We start from the raw sequence: 25,421 nt of genomic DNA on the forward strand, positions 1-25,421 counted from the left end.
CCACTGCCTTCCTCTGTTCCTCCAAGAATGGGAGCCTGTAGTGGAGGACCAACACCAGAGGCTCTGCCCTGCCCTGGTGCTGCCAGCCTGGCAGCTCCTGTCTCATTGCCACGGTTGTGGAGAATTCTTTTCCCATGGCAGCACCCAGGTCTGTGCGGTGGCATCCTACACCGTAGTGGCTCTGGTCCAGCCTTGCAGGGCCCTGGGATCTTTCAGGCCAGTGCTTTTGCTTTTCAGCACAGCCACCAGGCTTCCCCATGCCACAGAGAACTAGTGCCCCCTGCAGCCCTCCCAACCACCACAAACCCTCTGGGATCCTCCTACTGCCAGTATTGGCTTCGTCCCCACAATACTGCCCCGTGAACCCCAAGTCCTCCCCTGCCCCCATCCACCCCCAGGCCTTTGAACAGGAGCTGCTAGGCCCAGAGGATTCATGCCTGGCTTCACCCAACAGGCAAGGGGGAAACTGGGAGCCATGGGAAAGGAAGCAACCTAACGCACTGAGTGCCTGGTTGGCATAGGGCAGGCAGGAAAGCTGAAGGCAGGAGACAGCATGACCTGGAAGAGCCTTGGACATTTTATTGGTGAAGCCAGAGAAAAATCAGAACTGAAAATACCCCAAATAAATAAGTCAGGCAGTGAGGGCAAGGGCCAGCGCTGCCCACGGTGCCAGCCCCTGTCCCCTACCACGCTACCCAGCTTTAGTAGAAGTGAGATCTGAGCTTGGCACAGGCCTGGGAGACCTTAATGCCACACAGAGGAAGTCAGAGCCAAGCCCAGATCCCCAAGCTGAAGGGAGCAGCAGATGGCACCAGGTGGCAGGATAGCTGGAGGGGGGCACAGAGCTACTTCCAACCCAGGCCAGGGCCACCGTGACACCAGGAAAAAGGCAGAGGTGCCCCTGTGCTGGTACTAGCAGAGTCCAGCCCTTCCGTAGGCCAGGAAGGGGACAGATAGCACCACTTACAGCCAGGCAGGGAGGCCAGGAGCCACTCAGGAGTGGCAGGACAAAAGGGAAAACCCTGCATCCCCTGGCCAAGCCACACTTAGGCCTTAGAGGACTCCTGCCAGCCTGGGCTGTGGCAAGAGCCAGCAGTGGATGACTAGGAGCTTCCATGGCACAGAGGGGCAAAGACAGTGCTTCGGGGGAGGGGGGAAGAAGAGTACGTGGGGGGTGGGGGGTGTTGGATTTCAACCCAAGCTTCCAAGGGTCCATTGGAGAGCGCTGGGCCTAGGCCAGGGCCTTATAGGCATCCAGGTTGAAGGCTGTGTCCAGGAGGCGCTGCAGCTCCGTAACATGCGTCTTCTTGTTACCCGTGGCTGGGGCGGCTGCAGGGTCACGTCCAGCGTACCTGGGTGGCAAGAAAAGGTGTCTATGTCAGCTCCGCAGTGCTGGGACTCCAGACAGAGACAAGAGTGAGAGGCCAGTTAAGATCCCCCCAGGTCTGCCCCCAAGGTCACCACTGCAAGCTGGCACAGCACTCATGTTTGAAGGGGGAGGGCACATCATGCTCTGGGAAATACAGTAATTGCTTTCCCACCTCTGCCCTGTGGGGAGACTGGGAAAGCAGTGAGGGTACCATATTTCCCAATGCATCAGAAGTCCCTTTACCTCCGAACAGGCAAAGGCACGAGCAGGAAAGCCTGATGCTACTTTATTTTTCAGTGTATAAGATTGCCCTTGCCCCACCCCAATCACAAGCAGAAGCAGGAACAAGAAAGCAGTTATGTCACCATATTTCCCAATGTATAAGACCCCCACCTTCTGGACTCAGCTGTGCCCAGCATTTCCGTACCTTGGCAGAGGAGGCATCACCCTTGCCCCCATCCCAGGAGGCCAGTTCCATGAGCCACTATAGTCCTTGATTCCACAAACCACCCCCTCCCCCAACCCAAGGAGTGGGGAAGGGCTCATACCACACGGGCTTGGCTCGGTTGATGGTGGTGCGTAGGCGTGGCTTGACATAGTCATAGTAGCCTTGGTTCTTGTGCTCCTCCTGGCACCAGGCCAGCTCAGCGTTGGGGTATTTCTCAGCTTCCTGCTGGAGCAGGTCGAAGGGGAAGGGGGACAGCTGTGGAAGAAGAGATGGGGGTGGGTACAGCTGCCTGGCACTGGGGTTGGGGGATGGAAAATCAGGGCTCCCTGACAGTTTGGATAGGCAACATGATGCCGAGGAGGCTCAGGAGGGATAGAGAATCCATGGGCACCCCATCCTGAGTCCCATATGCACAGCATCAGCCCTGCTGCCTTGCTAAAGGGAGTCTCTGCTACACCATGGCCTCTAGCCTAGGCCTAAATCACCTTGGCTTTGGTGCCCAGGGTCAGAAGGGGGGGCATGGCAGCAAGAGAAGCCAGGATAACACGGCGAGGGAAGCCATGATAGCAGGGCGAGGGGGGTCCCCAGATGCCCGGGTTTGAGGCATGCTCACCTGCTCCACCCGGGTGATGGCCACCTCAGCCTCCATGTGGCGGGCCTTGCGCTCCCGCGTGAGGTCATAGTACACCTTGCCTGTGCAGAACAGCACCCGCCGCACGCCCGCTGGGTCCTGGGCTGCCGCGCCGGCCTCTGGGATCACACGCTGGAAGTGGGTGCCTGGGAGGAGAGCCAAAGCATGACATTGCCTGTTTGGAGGTAGGGGGGCATCTTACACATTGGGAAATATGGTAAAGGAGAGGTGAGAAAGTAGGGACATTATGGTATTTCCCAATGTGCAACATGCCCCAGCAGGACTATTCCCATCTCCAGCAGAACAGCCAGAGCAGGGCTGTTCAAGAACTGTGTTACTTTGTTCCCCATGTACAAGATGCACCCCCCCTCCAAAGAACAGGGTAACAAGAACATGAGGTTACCATATTCCCCAACATAAGACATCCCCTTCTACAAGACTGTCCCCACCCCTGGAGGAACCTGGAAAGGGCAGGGTATGAAAGCAGAAGATAAAAAGTGCAGCAATCCAGTTTTTATTCCAATTTTTTGTTTTTTAAATTAAAAAAAAAAAAAAAAAAGTGACCAAGATTCAAGGGTTTCTACTATTTTTCTTTTCATTAGCGTATTAGACGCACCTTCACTTTAGAGTCCCTTTTGTAGGGGAGTCACAGGGGGAGGGATGTCATACACCAGGGGGGGGTCCCAACCTTTTTATGCTGCGAACTGGCAAACCACAGGACTAGAAGTGACCAGCATACTGCGGGCAGGCAACCAACCCTTTTTTATACCGAATATAAAAAAAAAAAAGGGTTGGCTGCCGGTCCACAGTATGCTGGTCACTTCCGGACTTCTGGTCCAGCAGCCAACCCTCCTGCGGACCAGCAGCCAACCCTTCACGACCCAGTACTGGGCCGTGGCCCAGGAGTTAGGAACCCCTGTCATACACCATAAAGTATGTTACCCCACAAGCACCCCCCTCTCCATGACTGTCTCCAGCTGGGCCCTGGAGCCCTCGCGCTGGCTGGGAGAGCTCAGCCCAACCCTGGCAGTCATTCAGTCGCCTTGCAGGCTCCCTGGGGTACTCTGCCCTCAGCCTCATGGGCCCATCGGCTCAGGGGTAGCAGCACCAGGCAGGCACCAGAGCTAGAGCTGGCTGGGGCTTCAGAGGGGCACAGGTAGACCCCTGGGAAGGCCCTGTTGACCCAGAGCCAGTCTGGAGCGGCTCAGCAGGGAGATCTTGGAACAGGAGTATCAGGTTCTACCAAGGGCAGCCATGTTTGGGAGCAGGCTGCCCCCCTGTGGCACGAACTGGGCACACCTCCATGTTGCTTTATTTCCCAACCAGGCAAGGGCAGGGCTTGGAAAGCAATGGCATTACCATATTTCCCAGTGTATAAGAACCCTTCCCGATCCCCAACTACCCCCAAGGAATATCCCCACCTCCAGGGGACCAGGCAAGAGCAGGGCTCTCAAAGAACAATGTTCTTATTTCCCAGCATATAAGGTACTCTACCCAACCCCAGAGGATCCCCCCCGGCTCTCTTCTTTCCCCTCTGCACTGCTCCGTGCATGCCGCACTTCAGTGCCCTTCATACCTGACAGCATCTCATCAAAGCCAGAACGAGCCTCAGGGTGTCGCAGGAGGGACTTGGGAGTGAAGATAATGAGCTGGAAAGGCATAAGCAAAGCTGTCAGGGTGCGGGGCTGGGTACAGCCCCACCAGCACCCAAGTGAGGTGGTGTCAGGCCTGGGCACCACTGAGGCCCCAGCCCCTTGCCAGGGTCCCAGGGCGGCTTCATTCAGGGACACCCCACCCCGGACTCTGTATGCTGACAGCCAAAACCAGCTTCAGAGGGGAATGGAGCCATTGAAGGCGGGTGTAATAGGAGCGTGGCTGATGGAGAGGGAAATCTCAGCATCAGAGCTTCCCTGATCTCCAATGGAGAGAAGCAAGGTGGGAAGAATTTGGGATGTGCCCTTGTTTTGCTTTGCTCTCTCCCTGCATATCTTGGGGACCCGAGGCTATGCAGATGATGTTCTAAACCAGCCCCACAAGGTTCCTTGGATGAATCTGATATCTTTTATTAGACCACAGCATTCTTGAGCCCTCCTCCTACCTGCCCCACCTCCACAGGGAGTGGGTTTTACCTCCAGTGTAGACGCCACTTTGCAGAAAGCCCAGATACATCTGCCAGCCCCCTGGCAACAGGGATCTGAGCATGGCTGGCTGAGTCATGGCCAGGCTTGGAGGTGGAGGGCAGGCCGAGGCCCCACTCACCGGCTTGCGGAAGGGCAGGAGGATCTGTCTGCGCAGGACGTGGAAGAAATTAGCCGGTGTGGAGCAGTTCACCACGATCCAGTTGCAGTCGTACAGCTGGCGCACATCATTGAAGTCTTCCAGTTTCTACAGCAAAGGGAGCAGGGTTGGGGGGATGAGACCTAGCCTGGCTTGTTCGTAAATCTTTCCATCCAGCACGGAGATGTCCCCTGGGGCAGGGCTGGGCCGCAGTAGCCCTGAGCAGTGTGGGGCTCATACCAGGGGTCCATTGGGGGCACATGGAACCTCCAAGGCTTGATCTGCCCACTGGGGTATGAATTTAAGAGTTTGGCTTTCCCATCCCTTAGATGATGGCAAGACCAGGAGAGGAGTCCCCAGCTCTGGGCCAACATAACTCCAGATCCTCATCCACTGACCACCTCTGCTTTGCTCCCCACTAGGGCAGCATCAGCATCTAGCTGTCCTGTGAGAAGTGGCAGAGGAGTAACATTCTCCCCGCATAAAAGTAAAGCAGGGAAGCCATGCCCTAGGCCCACCTTCCTCCCCAAGGCTGATGCAGCTCAACACTTACAGGCAGCACATCTGGGTCATCATTGCACATCTGGAGGAACCGCTCTGGCCTCGCTGACGAATGCTCGGGGCCCTGGAAATGGGGTCAGAAGCCATGGGGGGGGTGAGGTCAGGGGCAGAGGGGTGCCAGAATGTACCCCTAAGCGCTGCCCTTCTCTTGCAGTGCAGCCAGTCGATGTCACGTGCCACCAGCATGGGCTTGAAGAACCTGATGTCTTCCCATCCCGGCCGTCAGCAGAGGGACTGGGATGGCTCCATGTCCTAGTGACACAGGGCCTGAACCCCATTGCTGGCTGCTTATACATGGCTAGACATGGCACAGTTGGCACCAACCCATGGCACACAATAGACATCCACATCCTTGGCCTGATGCCCCATCTTCTCACATATCACTGTCTCCCCCCTACCCCCACCCCCCCAAAAAAAGCACATGCCTTGTTTTTGGCAAGACAGAAATTCCCCTCTCCCCACCTGCCAAGTTACAGATGCATAGAGCATGGATACAGCCTAACCTTCAGCTCATTTGCTCACCCTCCCTCCACTGCTCAGCCAGAAGCTGAAACCCTAGCTGCTGTAGGAGACTAGACCTCCATGAGCAAATCTGTGATTCTGAAAAGAGCTAAAAGACAAGTCTGTAGGGCTGTGAAATTATAGAATCACAGAAAATTAGGGTTGCCAGGGACCTTGGGAGGTCATTTTGTCCACTTCTTGCTAAAGAAATAGGAGAAGAGACAGGCTACGAGCCAGTAGGACTGCCAAGAGAAAGGTTAGCTTGATTAAAGGAACATCAAGGCCATTAAAAAAAAAAAAAAGGGAGAGATGGTTAACACCCATGAGGCAAAGCGGAACGGGCCAGGAAGTGAAATGACTTCCTCAGCTGCATGAACAGAAATGTCGACAGAACAGGAATCAACGGAGGGTCCTTTGATTCTGGGAAGCAAAGAGCTTCCCTAGTTAAGAATGAGAGATGGGGCTGATTTTTTTTTTTGGGTGGGGGTGGTAAAAGTTACACAATTTATGTGACATTATAGAGCAATAGGGCTGGAAGTGACCTGCAGAGGTTTCATCTAGTTCAACCCCCTCTTCTGAGGCAGAATCAGCCCTGTCCAAACCATCCTAGGCACGTCTATCATCTAAACTCTTAGTAAAACTATCATCAGCCCTGACAGAACACGAGGCATCACACCTGACTGCCACAGAGAAAGCAGGGGGACTACTGTGGCCTATGTCCTGCTGCTGTAAAAGGTTTTTATAGACACTCAAGAGATCCCAGGCCAAGGCCATGCCCCCACTATGGAGAAAGGCAGCCCCCCCCCCCAGTCTGACCAGGGAGAAAAATTCCTTCCTGACCCTACATGCAGCATCAGTCCGAGCCTGAGTGAAGGAGCAAGACCCTCTAGCCAGAAACCTCCAGCTTTGGTCCCAGCAGGAACATTGGCACAGCCCAGTCACTATCCCCAGCCTGGGCTACAGCAAACACCCAATGTCTCGTCTCCAATGGAGGTTTACAAACCCACAGACACAGAGCAGAAAGCAGGGGGTAACCAGCACAGCCCAAAAGCCTGGGAAATTCCCATGGTAGAACATAGGCATCGCTATGCCTAGATCATCCCTGACCAGTGCCTGTCCAGCCTCTCCCTGAACACCTCTAGTGATGGAGAGTCCACCCCTTCCCTGCGTGTCCATTCTACAGCCTGCTCTACCAGCGAATAAGTTTTTCCTGAAATCCAACCTAAATTTGCTTTACTGAAACTTCAAGCCATTGCTCTGGTGTCCTGCTCACTGCAGTGAGAGTGGGTGCTTTCCCTCCTCATGGCAGCCCTCCAAGTCTTTGAAGACTGCTATTATGTTCCTTCTCAGAGTGAATATGGTACTTCCAGGAAACGCCTGGCTCTGGCTGCCCAGGGGAGGGGTCCTTACCATGCCCTCCATGCCATGGGGCAGCAGCAGGACAATGCCATTTTGCCGGACCCATTTGGCCTGCCCAGGGCAGATGAACTGGTCGATGATGCACTGGGCTGTGTTGTGGAAGTCACCAAACTGGGCTTCCCAGAGGACCAAGGAGTTGGGGCTGGCCATGGCAAAGCCCAGCTCGAACCCTGTGGAGGATGTGGAGGTCAGCAGAACACCCATGCTACAAGGCAACACCAAGCTCAGTTGTCATCCCCCTGCTGCAGCTTGGTGTCCACTCACCCAGAACACCATACTCTGAGAGGGAGCTGTTACAGACTGTGTAGGAAGCTTGGTTGGGCCATAAGTGGTTCATGGGGATGCAGGTCCTCTTATCCACATTCTGGTCATGGAGGATGTGGTGGCGGTGGCTGTGGGGAGAAGCAGAGAGGGCAATCGCTAACGTGTTCCCCTCTGCCAGGAGGTACCTGGGCTGGGTAGCTCCAAGATGGCACCCATGGATTAGGTGCTGCAATGGGGACCTCTCCATGGGCCTTCCAGGAGGGCTCTACCCCCTGCACCTGTCAGCCAGGGGGACGTACCTGAATGTGCCCCTTTCAACGTCCTGACCACTGAGACGCACGTGAATGCCCTCCTTGAGGAGGGAGCCAAAGGCCATGTACTCTGCCAGGGCCCAGTCCACCATCCTAGTCTTCACCATCTCCCCACGAGTCTTCAGGATGCGGCTCAGGCCTGTCAGACAAGACACCAGTTGTTGTCTGCTGGGGGGGGAGGGGGGGGCACTATACAGGGCCACAATTCGTCACAAGGAGCTTGATTTGCACAGTCATTAGGCCAAGTCACTGAGCCACCTGGATTCCTTGTGGATGCTGAGGGTGGATGGAACATCAGATCATGGTCCAACCTGACTGCCCTGGGCTGCAGAAGCTTGGCCTGTCACCTCACTGCCTTCCCAGTGCTATGTAGGGCCCCTCCATATCCCCCACAGACCAGTACATGGCATCACCCTGCAGGCCACGCCAGCATCAAGGCCGCTTTGTGGAGCTTCCACCCCCACGTGGCATAGAACCCCTACCTCCATGGATAGTGAAGTCCTCCACAGGCACCGAGCTGGCCACGCTGCCGATGTGGGTCAGGTCTTCCTCACTCAGGCCTGTGGAAGGGCAGGTCATGCTCCGGGGCTGCCCATCCAAGGTAAAGAAGCCTGGAGGGAGAAGAGAGACAAGTTCAGGACCTAGGTCCAACAGAGATGCGGGTTTAGGCATGAACAACTCGTGCCCCCGGCAGCTAGTGGGGGAGGGGCACAGCAGCAAGCGGGGGAGCTGTTGGCAGTGGGGGGGGGCATGGCAAGTGCCAATCAAGGGTCAGCAGCCACCTGCAGCCATTGCTGGCAGCATCAGAGGCCAGCAGGGATCACTGACCACACGCAGATGCCGCCAGCAGTATCTGTGGCAGAGCGGCAAGTGGTGACCACCAACAGTGTCAGTGGCACCTTTTTGTAGGGGGTGCACCGCCACGCTCAGGGGGTGCATGTGCACCTGCATGTACCCCCTATGTGTCGCCCCTGGGTTTAGGGATGCCAATGCCATACAGAACCCCATGTCTCCAAAGAGGTGGCTGTCCTCTTCTGAGCTGAGGCCACAACTCTGTAGACACAGGAACGGGGAAACAGTCACCCAGGCCTGGGGTGTTGCCTGTCCCCCAGCTGTGAGGGGCCATCAAGAGGAAGCTACTCACCAGGCCAGGGAGAGTCCAGCCAGTGCTTGATGTGTAGGATCTTCTCATCCTTGGACCTGGCATGGGCTTCTTCACAGATCTTGTCATACTTGGCAATCTCCTCCTGGGAGACAGAAGGCTGGGGGTGAGGGCCACTTCTGGCATCCACTCACCCACCTATCACCCAGCCCCAGAGACAAAGCTGCCCACAGCCCTGGCTTAAAATCGCCAGCTCCCAGCAGGCAAGTAAAACTCCAAAAAGGAGTGAAAGATGGCCTTCAGCAGCATGGACATGAGGGCCGAGCTGGCAGCACTGCCCAGTACCATGGAAGGGCTGGCTTATCTGATGGCTGCCTGGGCTACACCCCCAGCTCCAAGCCAGTCTGGCCACACCTGCTCTAGAGATGCAATCAAGCATGTCGCGCCCACATGGTGCCCACTGCTGCAAGTTCCAGCACCCCAGGGAACCAGCTGGGTCTATGAAAGTTTGCCCCCAGACCCAAGAAGTGCCACAAAACATGGCTGCGCCCAACTGGCCACCATCCTCCTGCCAGCCGTTGCTGCCATCCCATAAGGGCACGGTGAAGAGGGCACCCCACACTGTAGAGCTAGCATTTTCCAGGAGGGAGCTTTGAGTCTACTGAGGGGCATCTCCATTCTAGAAAGGTTGAGAACCAATGATCTCTTCCAATGCCCTGCCTATGGGTGATCCTGCCTCAGGCAGGGGGGTGGACTAGACGTGACCTCCGGAAGTCCCCGCTTCTCTGTGATTCTAAGCAAGATCTGCTTCCTCTCATGCACTCTCAGGGAAGCAGCTGATCCCTTGGGAGGATTCCCAAGCACTTGTACCTCATACTCTGGCTGATTCACCACCCCCTGGGAAATCAGCAGCTCAGCATATTTCTGCAGCACAGGCTTCTGCTTCCGGATCTGTTTGTACATCAGTGGCTGGGTGAACATGGGCTCGTCCATCTCATTGTGGCCGTTGCGCCTGTAACATACCTAACAAGGCAAAGGGGCCATTAGAAGTTGCCAGCCAATGCTGCCCTGCATGCCCAGAGCTGCGCACAATGCACTAGCTAGGAAGGAAGCCTCACTCATGAGGTCCTACACTTAGTTTCTGCAGAGCTGTGTTGTAGTGTGGACACAGGGCAAAACCAGGAGAGAGAGTCTGCTACTGACTATCAAAACCCAGCAGGGTCCTCAAGAGAATCACACCTAGCGCCGCCCCAAGCTTCAAGCAGCACTGCCTTTCGCTAAACCAGCCCAGCCCAGACCCAAGGCTGGGGATTCTCAGGACAGCCTGTTCAGAGGCTTTCCTTCCATTACTACTTCTTTTGGCATGCCTTCACTTCCCACTGAGATCCAGAGAAGAGGGACTTGAACAAGCCACCAAGCATGTACAGCACATGTATCCCAGCAAGCTACGATACAGCTTTTATACTGTTCTGCCAACACACACCACCTTGCAAGCCACGACAAGGCGGTAAGACCTTTCACCTATTCCTTATTTTCATCCGCGTCTACAAGTCTCTTCCCTTCTACACTGGATCGAAAGTATCTTCCATTCTGTTTCCCGCCTCAAGGCAGCCAGATGGTTTCCTGCAGGAGCTATTTGTGTGCCCAGCATTGTGGCATTTCGGGGAAACTTTTCCTTTCTAAATAAACCCACGTGAAAAAGCTAATCCGGGAGGATTATGGGTTGTAGATAAAACTAGCTATAAAAGGGATTGCTGAGGTCAAGGGCTGAGCACGTTCATTCAGATCCCCATGCAGGCTGGTAACATGTGCTCTGTCACTGGTTTGCTAGCTACGACCCATTGTGGCCCCTGATCAGAGCTAGCAGAGGTGTCGTAGACTGGCCTTATCAGCTGTTAACATCCACAAATGACTCTGGGGGTTTTTATTTTATCTGAGGAAGTCCCAAGACAAGCCAAAGTAACTAGAGAGCGGTTTATGGGGATACTGGCAAATCGGATACAGTCACCAAGAGCAGCTACACCCAGATATAGCTCAGACAAATTGCTTGTGGGCTCGGTCTACCTGGGAGGGGAACAGATGGCTTCTTTCCTCCCCACAGGTTGGCTGATCCCAAGACTGACACACCTAGCACTGGGGGGTTTGGAGTCTCAGCACCCCTCAACACAGTCCTAAAACAAAGGGTTAGCAGACATGGCCATGGAACAAAATCCCCTGCAATGGGATAAAGACCCAAAGTTGCCACTTCCCCACTGGTGAGGGCCCTGGCTCAACACCAGCCACCTACCAGGTCCACAACAACATCCTTGTGGAAGGTGCTCCTCCACTCAGCCGCCACGTTGCATACGTACACCACAGCCTCAGGATCATCAGCATTGACATGGAAGATAGGTGCGTTGACCACACGGGCCACATCGGTGGGGTAAGGCGAGGAGCGGGCCATGCGCGGGTCCGTGGTGAAGCCAATCTGAGGCGAGAGGGTGGGTAAAGAAGGGCCCGGAGAAGGGTGGCACATGAGGGGCTCAGGTCAGTCAGGGGTGGGCAAGGAAGTAATCTCCATGTATCAGATATTGGAAGGTGGGGGCGGAAATGGACATGGCTTCAGTGTCAGGGGCAGCCTCCAGGTCAGTCACTGGCACAACAAAAAGGCAAGTCTTGGGGGTTCCCTACTGAACACTTCCCCTCACCTAGCTACTGCCATGGAGGCACTATGTCCAGGCCAGGCCAAGAAGCTGCCATCAAAAAAGCTTCTTCTGCCTGTCAGCTCTTTGAGCTAAACACATCAGCTTTCTGTGCCCAGAATAGAAGTGTGGAGACTGTCAGGTGGCCAGGGCTTCTTCCCCTTCTCTCCCCCACTGCCTGTGGCCACAAAGAGAAAGGGGTAGAGTCCTGTCTGCAGCTGGAGCTACAGTTTTGACCCCTTTCACAGCTGAATTGATGGACAAAGTCTCATCTTCTAGGTAACTGAGCTGCAAAACAGAGTTAAAACTGTAGCTTTAGCCTGAGAAAGGTGGGGGGGTAGGCAGCAGGGGGCTAAGATTAGGCCCTGTCCACTCCATGCGGCCATTACTCTGAAAGAAGCAAAGATTTCTTCATCCACTCACCCACCTATCACCCAGCCCCAGAGACAAAGCTGCCCCCAGCCCTGGCTTAAAATCGCCAGGAGCGGCCGATATGGGTGGTACATGAGATGAGAAAATACAGCAACTGAGCCGAGTTCGGAACTGCTACAAAAGGGAGAAGGAAGTGAAAGCTGGCGAGGTGGGAAGAGGATTAAAACAGAGTCTGTAGGAAAGGCTGTGTATGCAAGGGAGGAGCCTGGAAAGAGGCTTGTTCACCAAGAGATCAAATATTCCATTTCCTGTCCCATCAGCCTCTGCTCAGACACCACCCCCCAGTATAAAGGCACCAGAGAACACAGTCATGTCCAACAAATCCCACACACTAGGAGTGGCCATTTCCAGAAGGCAGCCTCTGCTGGCATGAGCCCAGCTGGGGTAACTGGATCCCCAGAGGACTCGTGGCACCTTTCAGAAGGGCTGTGAGGAAGCTATTGCAGGGGAGCCACGATCCCTTGGGGAACCATGGTTGTCAGGAGTTGACAGGCATGCCAGTGCTCCTGTTGTCTCTCAAAGCCAGAGGGTCCTGGCTAGAGCCTCTTGCCTCCCCATTCAAGCCCAGACTGATGCCACAGAAATCATAGAAAATGAGGGTTGGAAAGGACCTCAGAAGGTCATCTAGTCCTACCCCCCTGCTCAGAGCAGGGGACAGGATTGGGGCTGGTCCACCTCCCCAGCCCTCCCTGGGTTTCTGACACATTTGAAGTCAGGAAGGAGCCTGACCCCCTGGTCATACTGGTAAAGGGCTGGAGGGGTTTCACCTGCCTCTGTAGTGGGGGCACAGCCTCTACCTGGGATCTCTGGAGAATATATTAACAATCTTTTATACGAGTAGGATACCGCCCCCCCACACCACCCTGCTTGACTAGTGGCAGGCTTGGTTGCGATGCCTTGTGCTCCATCAGGGCTGACTGTAGTTTTACAAAGCGTTTAGATGATGGATGCATCTGGGATGATTTGGACAGGGCTGATCCTGCCTCAGGCAGGCAGTTGCACTAGATGTGATCTCCGGAGGTCCCTTCCACCTCCGCTGCTCTAGGACTACGGTAAGATTCTTCCGAGATGAATCAGAGTCCTAGAAGTTCCTGTCCCTCTGGTTCCACCCCTACCCTCCTCCCAGCCACCACTGCCTCCACCTTGGCTCACATAATAGAGCCCAGGCATTAAAGGGGAGAACAGTCTGGCATGAGGCTGCTTAGGGCAGGGTGTCACCCTGCTCCAGCCACTAGCTCCTCCTTCCTCCATGGCCCCACCATTACCTGGTTGTTCACTACCACGTGCACAGTCCCATGAGTGGTGTAGGATGGTAGGTCACTCAAATGGAAGGTCTCGTACACAATGCCCTGCCCAGCAAATGCTGCATCTCCATGCAGAAGGATGGACATCACCTGTGAGGGGAGGAGACAAAAGGGAGCAGAATCAACTGAGGCAGCCTGATGATTTCCCTCTGGCACAGAAGTCCCTCAAGGTAGGAGCAGGGGAAGGGGTATCAGCTGGCATGGGGCACCGGCTGAGAGCCCACAAAGTCATGAGATGCTTCCTTGGACCCATCAACTGCACAGCCAGACTCTTAACCCATGGACAACTATAGTAGTGGGGAAGGCCTCAGGCTGATGGCTTCAGGTACCAATAAGGTCTGGCTTTGGGAGGTGGGATTTGAGTAGACAAGGGGAATGTCAGGCTGGACGGGGCTCCAATTCATAGACTGTAATGCTGGAAGGGACCTCAAAAGATCAGGTCCAGCCCCCTGCACCAAGCAGGAAAGATAACCAGGGGTCAGGTGACCCCAGCAAGGTGACCATCTAGTCTCCTCTTGAAAATTTCCAGGGTAGGTGATTGCACCACTGCTGGAGGGAGCTTATTCCACAGTCTGGACACCCTGACTATGAAGAAGTTTTTCCTAATGTTGAGCCCGAATCAATTTTCCAGGAGTTGGTGGCCATTACTTCTGGTTTTCCCCTCGTGTGCCCTGGTGAACAGTCGCTCACTGAGCCCTTGATGTACTCCCCTAATGTAGTGGTAAGCTGCTATCGGGTCCCCTTCTCAGCCTTCTTTTCTTCTGGCTGAAGAGTCCCAGATCCCTCAGCCTTTCCTTATATGATTTGTCCTCTAAGACTCTGATCATATGGGTGGCTCTTCCTTAGACTCTAACAACGCCGTGGACAAGCTTCAGAAAGTGTGGTGCCCAGAACTGGATGCAGTACTCCAGCTGCAGTCTCAGTGCCAAGTAGTTCCCTGCACCCATGAAAGTTATCCCCCAAAATAACACTTTAAACCTTACTCTGTAGCTAGGAGAACTCCATCCCCTGCACAGAAGCAAGGAGACAAGGGCACTGCCAACATGGTACTGCTGCATCAAGAAGCCATAGGTTCCTAGATGCTTAGAAGCTCCTAGGAAGAGAAGCAAGTGGAAGGCAAAGCTCTGTGGTTTGTGCCAGCCAAACCTAGAGAAGATATCCCTCCCTGCACCCAAGCCTGGCTATCCTGCGAGGAACAGCAAGATGCTTTAGCCAAGAACCTCTGGGTTTCTAGTCACAATGGGGGTATGAGCACTCCGAAGTCTAAAACCCCAGCCTGGGCTGTGGCCAATTACCCAGTGCCTCAGAGGACGGCAAACTGCCCCAGAAACCAGCAGCCTTCACAAGGGGGGGTGGAAAATAACCCTTTCTGACCCTAAGTGGTGTCCAACCAAAGTCCTGAGGCCTGGGGATTACCAGACACTTTTCCCACTCCCAGCATCTCCACTGCAGTCACTCTGGGAGATGCTGAGAGGGCAGAAAGAACTCATCATCTCTAATTACAGAGGAACCCTCCGTGCAAAGAGTGGGATGTGCCATTTCGTCAGCCGCCTACCAGCTGTCATATTGGAGCCAGGGTAGTGACTGAACTTCATCAAGCAGCAGCTGACATCCCACTTGCTCATCCAGCCCCAAGAGAGCGGGTGGTCTCAAGTGAGAAATCCATAAAAATCACAGAAGCGGTGCTGGAAGGGACCTCCAGAGGTCGCATCCAATCCAACTCCCTACCTTAGGCAAGATCAGCCCTGGCCAAAACCACCCTATACAAAACCATCTTCCAACCTCTGAGCAAAAACTAATCAACCTCACACAACACCAGACATCACAGGAGCACCATGGTGGCCAGAATCCTGCTGCTCTAAAAAGGTTAACATGCACTCCAGAAAATTCAGGCAGAGGCTGTGCCCCCGCTACAGAGAAAGGCACCCCCCCCTAAATCCATACCAATCTGACCAGGGGGGAAATTCCTTCCAGACCCCAAATGCAGCACTGGACTGAGACTGAGCAGAGGGGCAAGACCCTCTAGCCAGGACCCTCTGGCTTGGGTCCCAGCAGAACCACTGGCACAGACCAATCATCATCCCCAGCCTGGGCTGCAGTCCACACCTGATGCCTTGGAGGGAAGTTTAACATCCCCCACCCCCCCCAATGTAGCATGGGTGGGGAGGGGGACAGGAATTCCCTCCCAGCTTCATGGACAACCAGTAAAGCCCAGAAGCCTGGAAAATCCCCTTAGCAGAACACAGGCATTGCTACATCTAGATCATCCCCAACCAATAGCTGTCCAACGTCTCCCTGAACACCTCGTGATGGAGAGTCCACCACTTCCCCGAGCATCTATGCTGCAGCCTCCCTGCTCCACCAGCGAAGACATTTCCCCCCGCCCCAGATCCAATCTGAACCAACTTTGCTGGCCCATGCCCTACTCTGCAGCAGACGTGCTTTTCTTCTTATGGCAGGCCTTCAAGTCTTCGAAGGCTACTATCATGTCCCCTCGTAGGCACCTTTTCTTCAAGCTGAACATACCTAGCTCCTCCAGCTACCTTGATGACAAAGATCTTCTCCTCACCAGTGTGGACTAAAAGCCATATATGTGGCTAGAGATGTCCATCCCTTTTCCCCATCCCTCACTCCATCAGTCACCAGAGTCCAGCCAGCTTGTGGGCATGCCAACAAGGGCATCCACTCTTATCCCAGAGGCACTTACCTTCTTCCCTTGTATGTCCCCACAGTAGAACTGTTCCGCCTTAGTCTTGCCCTGAACCACAGGGTCCACAGCTTCCAAGTGAGAAGGGTTGGCGACCAAAGAGAGCGTGATGTTGCGGTCAGTGACACGGTTGATGCGGCGGTGGTACATGCCCAAGTGGTACTTCACATCGCCCGAGCCCTGGAGGCAGGGAGAGAGAAAGAGGAGGCAGGCAGTGAGCTGTAAAGGCTCCAGCCGGCCTGGGATACAGACAGGGGGCTCCAATGGTCCTCTCAACTGCTTAGAAATATCCAAGATACTGGAGCTACCTAAAGAATCCATTACCTTCCCTGCAAGCATCATGAAGCCCCTTTATAAAAACTGATGGGGTGTTCACACCTTGAATCCTGTACCCAGTTCTGGTCCCCACACCTCCAAATGGATCTAGAAGACCTAGAGAAGGTCCAGAGAAGGATGCAACAAGGATGATTAGTGGTATGGAGAAACTAGTGAAGCCAGGCTTGTTCAGCTTGGAAGAGACACTTGGAAGAGGGCCAGGAGAAGGGTTTATAAAAACATTAAAATGGCAAAAGAGAAAGTCAATAGGGATTTATTACTGACAGTCTTTCCCCAGACAAGAGCCACAACATGAAGCTAGGAGGCTGTAAGTTTAAAACGAACATCAGGAAGTTCTTTTTCATTCAGCACGTTATTAAGGTTTGGAACTTGTTGCCACTGGATTTGGGGGGGGGGGGAAGCTGAGAGTTTGTCCAGATTTACCAAGGGATTGGACATGTTGTTGGAGGAAGAGGGGCATCAGTAGCTATTGAGCATGGGAGCAAGGGGTACAGCCTCCGAATTAAAATGTCCTAAACCTTAAGTGTTGGAGGCTGCAGGTGAGAAACGAACAAGGGACAAACCCTGGTCATTCCCAGTTCACTCTCCCTTCCAGCCTCTGCCACTGTATGACACAGGAGGCTGGGTGAGACAGACCTATCTCCCCGAGCGACTGCCATGGAGATGCTGGGAGTTGGGTGATCCCAGGCCTCAGGACTCTGGTTTGACCCAGTAAGTGGCAGTTCTTAAGAATCTGAACCTGCTTACATCCTAATGATGGAGAGTCATGGGACATAGGATGCTGGGTTGGACAGACTATGGGTCTGGTCCAGTCCGGCACTCCTTAGCTGTGTCCCTTCTCCACCAACCTATCTCCAACAGTGGCAGGAGTGAATGTTTCAGGTGGAGAGCATCAAAGCAGATACAAGAGTGATCCATGCTCTACTCAACACCCTCTCTGCATCCAGCATCTCTGGTTTAGAGAAAGGAAATATCAACTGCTCTGCTTAAACAGCTCTCAATAGATCCATTGCCCATGAATCCATCTAGTCCCTTGTTGGACTTGGCTGTACTCTCTGCCTGTCACTTAAGCTCCACATATTAACGATACACTGCATAAAAAGTGACTCTCTCTTGTTCAGTTTAAAACTGATCTCCTGCTCATTCACCAGGTGCTCCTTCATTCTAGTATCCTGGGACTTGGCAAAGAGCAGTTCCCCAGTCACTTGGTCCACACCCTTCATGATTTGTAGACTTCTATCCTATTCCCCACTGTTGCCTCCTTTCCAAACTGGAGAGTCCCAGCCTTTTCAGTTTCCCCTAGTCTGACAACTGTCTGATCATTTTTGGTCACCTTTCTCCATAGAGAAGGAGAGAGAATAAGAAGCTGCTGAGAATACTGCCCCCTCCCCCCTCCACACACACACACACACACACACACACACACACACACACACACACGCCCCCCCCCAGAGATGACAGATGGCTGCATATGTGGAAAGTTTTGAGATGGGCGAATGGAAAGTTCGTGGTTTCTCTTTGACAGACACCTTCCAACAAGGCACTTGGAGTTGCTACTAGCTGCATACCATGCTGTAGCAATTCAGCATGCTTTGGAGGGGAAGAGGTCTACAGACTCTTGCAAGGAAGAAAAGTTGGACTTCAGAAGAGCATGGTAAAGGGAGAGATAAGTCAGCAACAGGTACAAAAGAACCCAGGGGATTACTCATCTTGGATTCAGAAAGACTTCAAGCAGATAATAAGCCTTTTGATCTACTGATAATATCACCTATACTACAACATGGGAATTGGGATGAAGAGGAGGCCAGTTCAACGGCTGTGAACACTTCACACATTGCTCGGTATTGGTGAGGCATCATGGAGAGGCCTCATCTGGAGCTGTGTGTCCAACTCTGTGCCCTGCACTTCAAGAAGGACATGGGTGGACTGGAGAGAGTCCAGTGCTGAGTGCCAAAAATGATGAAGGGCCCGAGAAGCAAGACTGATGAGGAAAGGCTGAAAGAACTGAGGTTACCGAGTCTGGAGAAGAGGAGACTGATTTGATCACAGCCTTCAAATACCTGAATGGCAATGACAGAGAGGATGGAGACGGGCTTTTCTCTGTGGCTGCAGGTGACCAGACTAGGAACAGCCTCAAGCTGCAGCAAGGGAAATTGAGATTGGAGGAATTTCCTGACTCGGGGGCAAGGGAGTATCCATCCAGCATTGGAAGAGGTTGCCCAGAGAAGAGGTGGGGGTCCACTGTTGGAGGCTTCCAAGAGCAGGTTAGATGGACAATGGGTTGGGATGGTTTAGTCAGGGCCATTAAAACTGGGGGCTGGACTAGCTGTGACCTCATGGAGGTCCCTTCCAATCCATTCCCTAACAGTCTTCTTGCCACAAGATACAGGTCAGGAGCCAAGCAAGGTCACAAAAGCATCAGATGTCTCCAGTTATGCAGGGATCTTGGGAGAGGAAAGAGAGAAGCGCTATGGAGTGGTTCAGACATGCACGCCTACCACTATGGCCAGGGTGGGTCCCCCTGACAGCAGCAGCGGGGAAGTCGTAGGGATAGCGCCCCACGCCTGGTAGACGGGGCTGTGCTGTGCTGCTGTCACCAGGGGGTAGGGGGAAGTGAGAGCATGTGCACCCAGCTGGGCGCCTGGCAGGCCAAGGGACACAGTTAATAGCACTCAGGGCTAAGGGGATGAGCCCATACAGTGTGTGCTGCTGTGGGGTCTGGGACCAGCCCGGGGGCAACTCTCCAGTGGGTAGAAGGGGCCACTGAGCAGAAGCTGCTCCCCCAGCTGCATTCTTAGCTCAGCTCTGCCCCAGGCTTGAGCAGACGCACACTTGAGCCCCTCCCCAGTCCCCACCCCCAGCTCAGTGAGGCTCAAGTTCAGGATGGGGCCACCACTTCTGTGATCCCTCTGTGCCTGTCCCCACCTGGGCTTGGTGCCCTTTTGCTCTCCGTCCCCCCCCCCGATCTGGCCTTTGCTCCTGGGCTGCCCCAAGTGAAACATTGACCCCAGTGGCTGGGAAGGTGCAGCAGGATCACCCAAGGCTGGGAGGGGGGGCTCTGGGGGTCCCAGGCCATGCTGAACCACACGCAAGGGGGAAAAAAGCTGGGCAGACACTAGCTGCAGTCCCTGCCAGTGGCAGAGGGGAGACAGGGGGCTTAATCCTCCTCCACCTGAGCCTGCTGTCCCATATCCCCACTGGAGTCGAAGGGGCAGGGACAAGTCTGGCGCACCCAGTGCCGTGTCTCATGCACTTGTATAAATGGCAAAATGTGCATCAACACGCAGAAAAAGGTGGTGTGCTTTTGAACTAATACCTTTAATGTCTTTTAGTTCAAAAACACGCTGCTGCCATTTTCTACACATTGATGCGCATTTTGCCATTTATACAAATGTACGCACTGCAGTGCCGGGCGCTTTTAAAAGCCCCTGGTGCTGCAGCGCGTACATGTGTACAAATACCCTTAGTCCCATTACAGGTTTAAACCAGTTTATATGTGCAATTTCTGTTCCTGGCCCAGGTGCCTGGAGTCTGGAATAAGTCCCCATCTCAGTGGGTTATTCCAGCATTGACCACTGGAGGGATCCTTGCCTGTTCCTCCATGCCAGACACTGTCAAGAATGACATGAACCACATTCTCAGGCAGGATTTTGCCAGGACTGAAACCACCATATACTGCCAGTAAAACGGGGAAAGTGTCTTGCTACATGTTTTCTCCCTTCCACCTCCACGTTCCAGGTCTGCCCCTATATTTAGCTGTGGTTAATCAGACTCTTCGAGCTATAGCAATCTCCGAGATTCCATCAGCAGACTGGACAGGGGAAGGGGACCAGAATGACTCAAGGAGGGCACTGGGCTTCATTTGTGGTATGTCTGCCAAAAAAGGTTGCCTCCCAGCCAGCTTATATGAAAGACACAATGGAAAAAGCTTGGGACAAAAGTTCCTATGAGGCCTGACTGTGCTAATCTAATTTGCTCCCTGCCTTCCTCACCCTCTCAAGAAACCCGGTCATGTCCTTGATAGGCTCCAGGTTCACTAGCACTCCCAGGAGGAGAACCACTCACCTCATCAGCAGCCTCCAGCTTAGAGTCAAACTGGCAGAAGATCTGCTCCAGCTCCTTGCGGATGACGTTGGCCAGAACATTGAGACGCCCCCTGTGAGAGCAACCTGGGTTAGTAATACTGAGATCTCATACAGCCTGCCCAGAGATGGACCCTCCATCCCTCATCCCCCATGCTTCAGGCCCTAGCTGGGACTCTAACTGAAAAGGGCAGAGGTAGGGTGCCTTCCCATGCTTGGTTCCTCTCTCAAACCTGTCTAATTACTGCCACCCCAGCCAGAATCCAGCAGAAATACACCAAGGAACTTGTATACCACACATTTCTTAAGCAAGCTGGATGCAACTGGCCAGTGACATCTTTGTTATAAGGCCGTATCTCCAAGCTGCCCCATGCAGCGCACCCGAGTGACAGGATCTCTTTAGCAGAAGCTACTACATTTATCCTGGAACCACAAGTTGTGGGGATGCTCTTCTCGCATCCATTGCAGCCCAGGATTATCCAGGCAATAAAAGCTTTGCAAGCTGGCCAGTTTGTGCAAGATATCTAGAGATCTTCTATAAGTGGATACCATGACCATGTAACACAGCTTGAGATCAGCCATCAGCGAGTGTAAACTCAAGACTAAGGACTGGGTGATGGATAATTTGATTTCTTACACTTGATCTACTGAGTAAGATCCCTTAAAACAAACTTAATTGTCTTTGGAAAGAGGCCCACTGGCCAGGGCTAGAGAAAGCCAAGTCCTCAACCCCTCCAACTTGAAACCCAGCTAGTTTATGGGGTTATGTATTACCTGTGGGGCATGCCCATAATAACATAGTCCACCCCCTTCTGGCTCGACTTGTCAATGATAGTTTTCAGAGCGGGGATCAGCACCTCACAGCCTTCCAAGCCAAAGCGCTTTTCTGAGGACCATTTCCGATGTAGGAACTCCTCAAACCTAAAGGGCAGAAGCAGAGAGAAGTCACTCAAAAGGCTACGGCTTACAGGATGGGGAATAAACAACTCCATGGGATCGTGCTGATGGAGGATATACATCAAACTCCTCTCTTCCGGGCAGTGAAAGCCTGTTGGAGGGCAGCTCCCAAAGTTTTGTTCTGGAGAACATGGCAACATGACAAGTCCAAGATCCAGACCAAGGAAAAAAAAGGACCAAATGAGTCTAGACTTTGTAAGGAAGATCCCTAAAATGATCACTGTATGGAAAGTATGTACATGCACATACAGAGATGCTCTACACATGGATTCATGTACCTCCAACAGCCATCTTCCAGTAGGCCTGAAAAAGTTGTAGCCTCAACTCTCAGCAGAAGAGGGTTGGAAAACACTTTGAGCCCATCAGACCACCTAGATGGGACTCCCACAGCATTCCAGCTAGGGGGACCAGGACGTTACTTTAGACAAGAGAGCTGGTGGCTCTAACAGGACATCCCAAGGCTGGAAGAGGACACCCCAACCTATTCACTATAGGCCTGCAGGGTAAATGTCATTCAAGGACAGTGGAGTACCTGGTTGATCGCACCAGCCTGGCCAGCAGGGTGCGCTTCTCCTCACTGGTGAACTGCATGACTCCTGGGGTCTCAAATTTCTGCCGTATCCATTGACACTGCTCCAGGTCATTAATGAACATGAACTCCACCCCAATGTGCTGGCAGTAAGCCATCTAGGCAAACACAGCAAAGAGATGTCAGATAAAGCAGACCCAAGGCTGGTTTTTCTCCACCTTGGAAACAGAGCATGTGCCTAAAAACTTCCTTAAGATGTTCTCCAGCCCCGCTATAACTTAACATCCACCTCATTGCCTTGCAGGTCAATGTTGCCCGTGTTACCAAGACTGAAATGATCACGGCCTGAACAGCATTCCCACTGACCTCACTTACTGCCTTGAATTAAAGCACAGCCTGTAGATGGCCCAAACATACTGCAATGAGACCCTGGTACCCCTAGAACTAGGCGCTAAGGTGGGTTCAGAAAGTATCATAGAGAAGCAGGGCTGGAAGCGACCTCCAGGAGGTCCAAGATAGGATCAGCCCTGTCCGAACCATCCTAGACAAATTCATTGTCCAACCTCTTTGTAAAGCTACTGTCAGGTCTGACAACACCAAACATCACACCCGAACCTGCCACAGGAAGACCACAGTGGCCAATATCCTGCTTCTATGAAAGATCATTAATAGATGCTTGAGATCCCAAGCAGAGGCTATGCCCCCAATGCAGAAGGTAGCAACCCCACTCCCCCTTCACCTCAGTCCATACCAATCTGACTGGGGGAAATTTTTTTTCCTGACCCCAAATGCACCATTGGTCTGGTCCCGAGTGGAGACGTAAGATCCTCTAGCCAGGAACCTCCAGATTTGGTCCCACCAGGAGCATTGGGGCAGCCCAGTCACCATCCCCAGCCTGGGCTCCAGCCTACACCTGATGTCTGAAAGTGGCTCACAAATCCCCAGACTCATGGAACAGCAAGCAGGGGGAAAGGAGCGACCAGTCAAGCCCAGAAGCCTGGGAAATCTCCACAGTAGAACACAGACCTCGCGACACCTAGATCATCCCTGTCCAGTAGCTGTCCAACCTGTCCTTGAACTCCTCCAGCCATGGAGAATCCACCCTTTCCCTGGGCATCTATTCCAAGTTGCTACCACCTGTCCACTTTCAGGAAGCCAAGCTCACACAGTGGTGCTCCCTGTTCTGAAATATTCCCTGGCTGGAGATCACACCTCATACAACAGCTGCAGTGGGGCAGGGTAGGCAGTGCCCCATTCCCAACACCCTGGCAGGCGAGGGAATTCAAGACAAAAAACTAGAAGCTCTGGAGGGTGAGGCTGGAGCAACAGTGCCTGGAACCAACCCAGTACGATCCCATATTCAGTGCTACAGACTCACAGCTGAAACCACGTCTTTTCAAGAGCACTCAGCTCCCAACAGGTTCCTTACCATGATAAGATCTGCCCTTGGATGTTATAGAACAAGATGAGGACGCTTGACTCGTAGGTTAAGCCCAACCCGGCCCTTCATACTGCCTCAAGCAAAGCGTTTGGCAAATCTTTTCACACAGGATTGTCTATTGCCTCTCTCAGGGAAGAGCGGAAGTCGCGCGGGGGGGAGGGGGGGGGTTCCCCTCAGGCAAGGTGCAATTAAGATGGGATGAACACCTTTGGAGACCCAAGTATTAGGGCAAGGATCCCAGCCCTGGCAAGCTTTGTAGCCAATGATGAAACACAAACAAACATTCAGATCTATCCCCAAAAGGAACCCAACCCCCAAGAGAGAGACAGCAATGCCAAGCTGGTTCCAGCTGGGTCCTGCCTTGTTTCTTGGCTAAGGTGGCCATTTCAGTGCTAAGAAGCAGGCCATGTCCGAGGCACCGATTACACTCTGCAGAAAGGCCCTGCAGGCTGGGGATGGGATAGTGACCACAAAACATTTTCATACTCAAGGCCACCAGGCTGTCCATAGGGTGATGCACGATTGTTCTCCATCCATTGGTTGTCATGTCCTGTGGTAACATCAGGTGTTTTCTAGGGGGTGGGGGTGGCCAACCAACCCATGCAAGGCAGCTCCCCGCGGCTTTCTACCCAGCTCCTTAGAAGCAGCTTTCCCTGCCCTCAGCCCCTGACTGGGGACCCCATTTCTCCCGATGCCCAAGCTGGGCTGGGATCCACCATTACAACGTTTCATTTGACCTACAATGGCTCCTTGGCTGAGATGAAGCTTATAGCCCCCACAGAAGGCAACCAGAGAAGCAGGACTGCTGAAGGCACAGAAGACAAGGAGACCCCGCTTCCCTCCTGCCAAGAGGTTTATGGAATGGTTTGGATGGGCTGATCCTGCCTTGAGACTGGATTAGATACAACCTCCTAAAGTCCTTTCCAGCCCAACTCTTCTCTAATACCAAGTGCCAGCCTATGCCTGCACAACAAACTCACCTCCACCATGCCCCCCTGCTCTGGACAGGCTTCCTCTTCCACTAGACACAGCATGGCAGCATCCACATACCACTATGAGCCAGCTAATGTCACTCTGGGCATGGGGTAGGTAACTGCCCAGCCAGACATATGCCCTGCTTGGTGTCACTGCTGCTGGGTACAGCAAATCTATCAGGTAGACTTGACCTATAGGGAATGATGGAAGGAGAATCTCAGGCAATACCCAAGACGGGAACTCAAGGACATCTTACCTCCAAGCGCCGGATGATCTCACGGAGTGGGAGAGCTGACTCATTCCCTCCGATGAAGGTGGTCGTGGGCAAGTGGAAGACCTTGTCAAGATCCGATTCGTCCAGCCCATAAAACCCTGCAGGATTTTCGGTGGTTGGGAAAAGCCAAAGCGGGGGGGGGGGGGGGGGGGGGAGGAGGAGAGAGAGAGAGTTGGTGGGCGGGAGGGGGCAAGGGAATGGGGTCATTGGACAAGGACGGTCACAACAGGAGCCGGGGGACGGGGGGGGTTGGAGGGGAGGGGAGAGGGAAGGACAAAAGAAAGCAGTGCAAAACCAAAAAAATAAGCATGAAGGAGGTTTATATGGGTACAAAAAACAAAAAAACCCAGGCAGTAATTAAACAGAAGATGTCAGCACAGAATTAAAAAACAACAACAAAAACCAAAAAAAAAAAAGCCAAGGGGGTTGTTATTTATGCAGAATACAAACACATAGGGCAATACATGGGCACGTCAATTGGCAAATTAAAATCAGCGTTGGAATCAGGAGGTGATCGGAGCCCCGCAAACGAGACGTGTTCCAGAGAACGTCAAGGGAGGGGGGAGTAAAACAGAGAGGCATTGAGCACGTGAGGGGGAAATAAATAAATAAAACCAGATTTCACCGCACATCAAGAATGAAACGGAAGACAAAGCAAGAAACAAAGGGTTAAAACGGACCCAAACCCAAAAGGAAGAAGAGAGGGAAGTAAGACAAAGGAAAAGAAAGAAAAAAGAAAAATTGCATCAGTGTCCGGATTCTGCAGTGAACTCCCCTGAATAGCTCACCCAGGGAGAGAAGCATTTGCAGTGCAACGCAA

The 25,421-nt window shown here is 53.3% G+C and overlaps 1 protein-coding gene across 4 annotated transcripts in view; it reads right to left on the bottom strand.

Moving 5' to 3' along the window:
• Nucleotides 1–554: 554 nt before the first annotated feature.
• OGDH (oxoglutarate dehydrogenase) overlaps nucleotides 555–25,421 on the bottom strand; it is a 63,028-nt gene continuing 38,161 nt past the window's right edge. For all 4 annotated transcript variants that reach the window (XM_014607077.2, XM_014607075.2, XM_014607076.2 and 1 more), the window contains 19 exons: nucleotides 24,584–24,699; nucleotides 21,915–22,069; nucleotides 21,200–21,346; nucleotides 20,409–20,499; nucleotides 16,008–16,187; nucleotides 13,262–13,390; nucleotides 11,171–11,350; nucleotides 9,754–9,906; nucleotides 8,926–9,028; nucleotides 8,264–8,392; nucleotides 7,770–7,920; nucleotides 7,471–7,598; nucleotides 7,198–7,376; nucleotides 5,279–5,350; nucleotides 4,708–4,833; nucleotides 4,025–4,097; nucleotides 2,431–2,594; nucleotides 1,918–2,072; nucleotides 555–1,352 (listed from right to left, as the gene is read on the bottom strand). In XM_014607077.2, coding sequence (XP_014462563.1) covers nucleotides 1,232–1,352; nucleotides 1,918–2,072; nucleotides 2,431–2,594; nucleotides 4,025–4,097; nucleotides 4,708–4,833; nucleotides 5,279–5,350; nucleotides 7,198–7,376; nucleotides 7,471–7,598; nucleotides 7,770–7,920; nucleotides 8,264–8,392; nucleotides 8,926–9,028; nucleotides 9,754–9,906; nucleotides 11,171–11,350; nucleotides 13,262–13,390; nucleotides 16,008–16,187; nucleotides 20,409–20,499; nucleotides 21,200–21,346; nucleotides 21,915–22,069; nucleotides 24,584–24,699 — 2,552 coding nt within the window. In that variant the 3' untranslated portion in view covers nucleotides 555–1,231. The remainder of the gene's footprint in view (nucleotides 1,353–1,917; nucleotides 2,073–2,430; nucleotides 2,595–4,024; nucleotides 4,098–4,707; nucleotides 4,834–5,278; nucleotides 5,351–7,197; nucleotides 7,377–7,470; nucleotides 7,599–7,769; nucleotides 7,921–8,263; nucleotides 8,393–8,925; nucleotides 9,029–9,753; nucleotides 9,907–11,170; nucleotides 11,351–13,261; nucleotides 13,391–16,007; nucleotides 16,188–20,408; nucleotides 20,500–21,199; nucleotides 21,347–21,914; nucleotides 22,070–24,583; nucleotides 24,700–25,421) is intronic.

The sequence above is a fragment of the Alligator mississippiensis genome, chromosome 7 (genome assembly GCF_030867095.1).
Source record: "Alligator mississippiensis isolate rAllMis1 chromosome 7, rAllMis1, whole genome shotgun sequence".
Taxonomy (NCBI): Eukaryota; Metazoa; Chordata; order Crocodylia; family Alligatoridae; genus Alligator; species Alligator mississippiensis.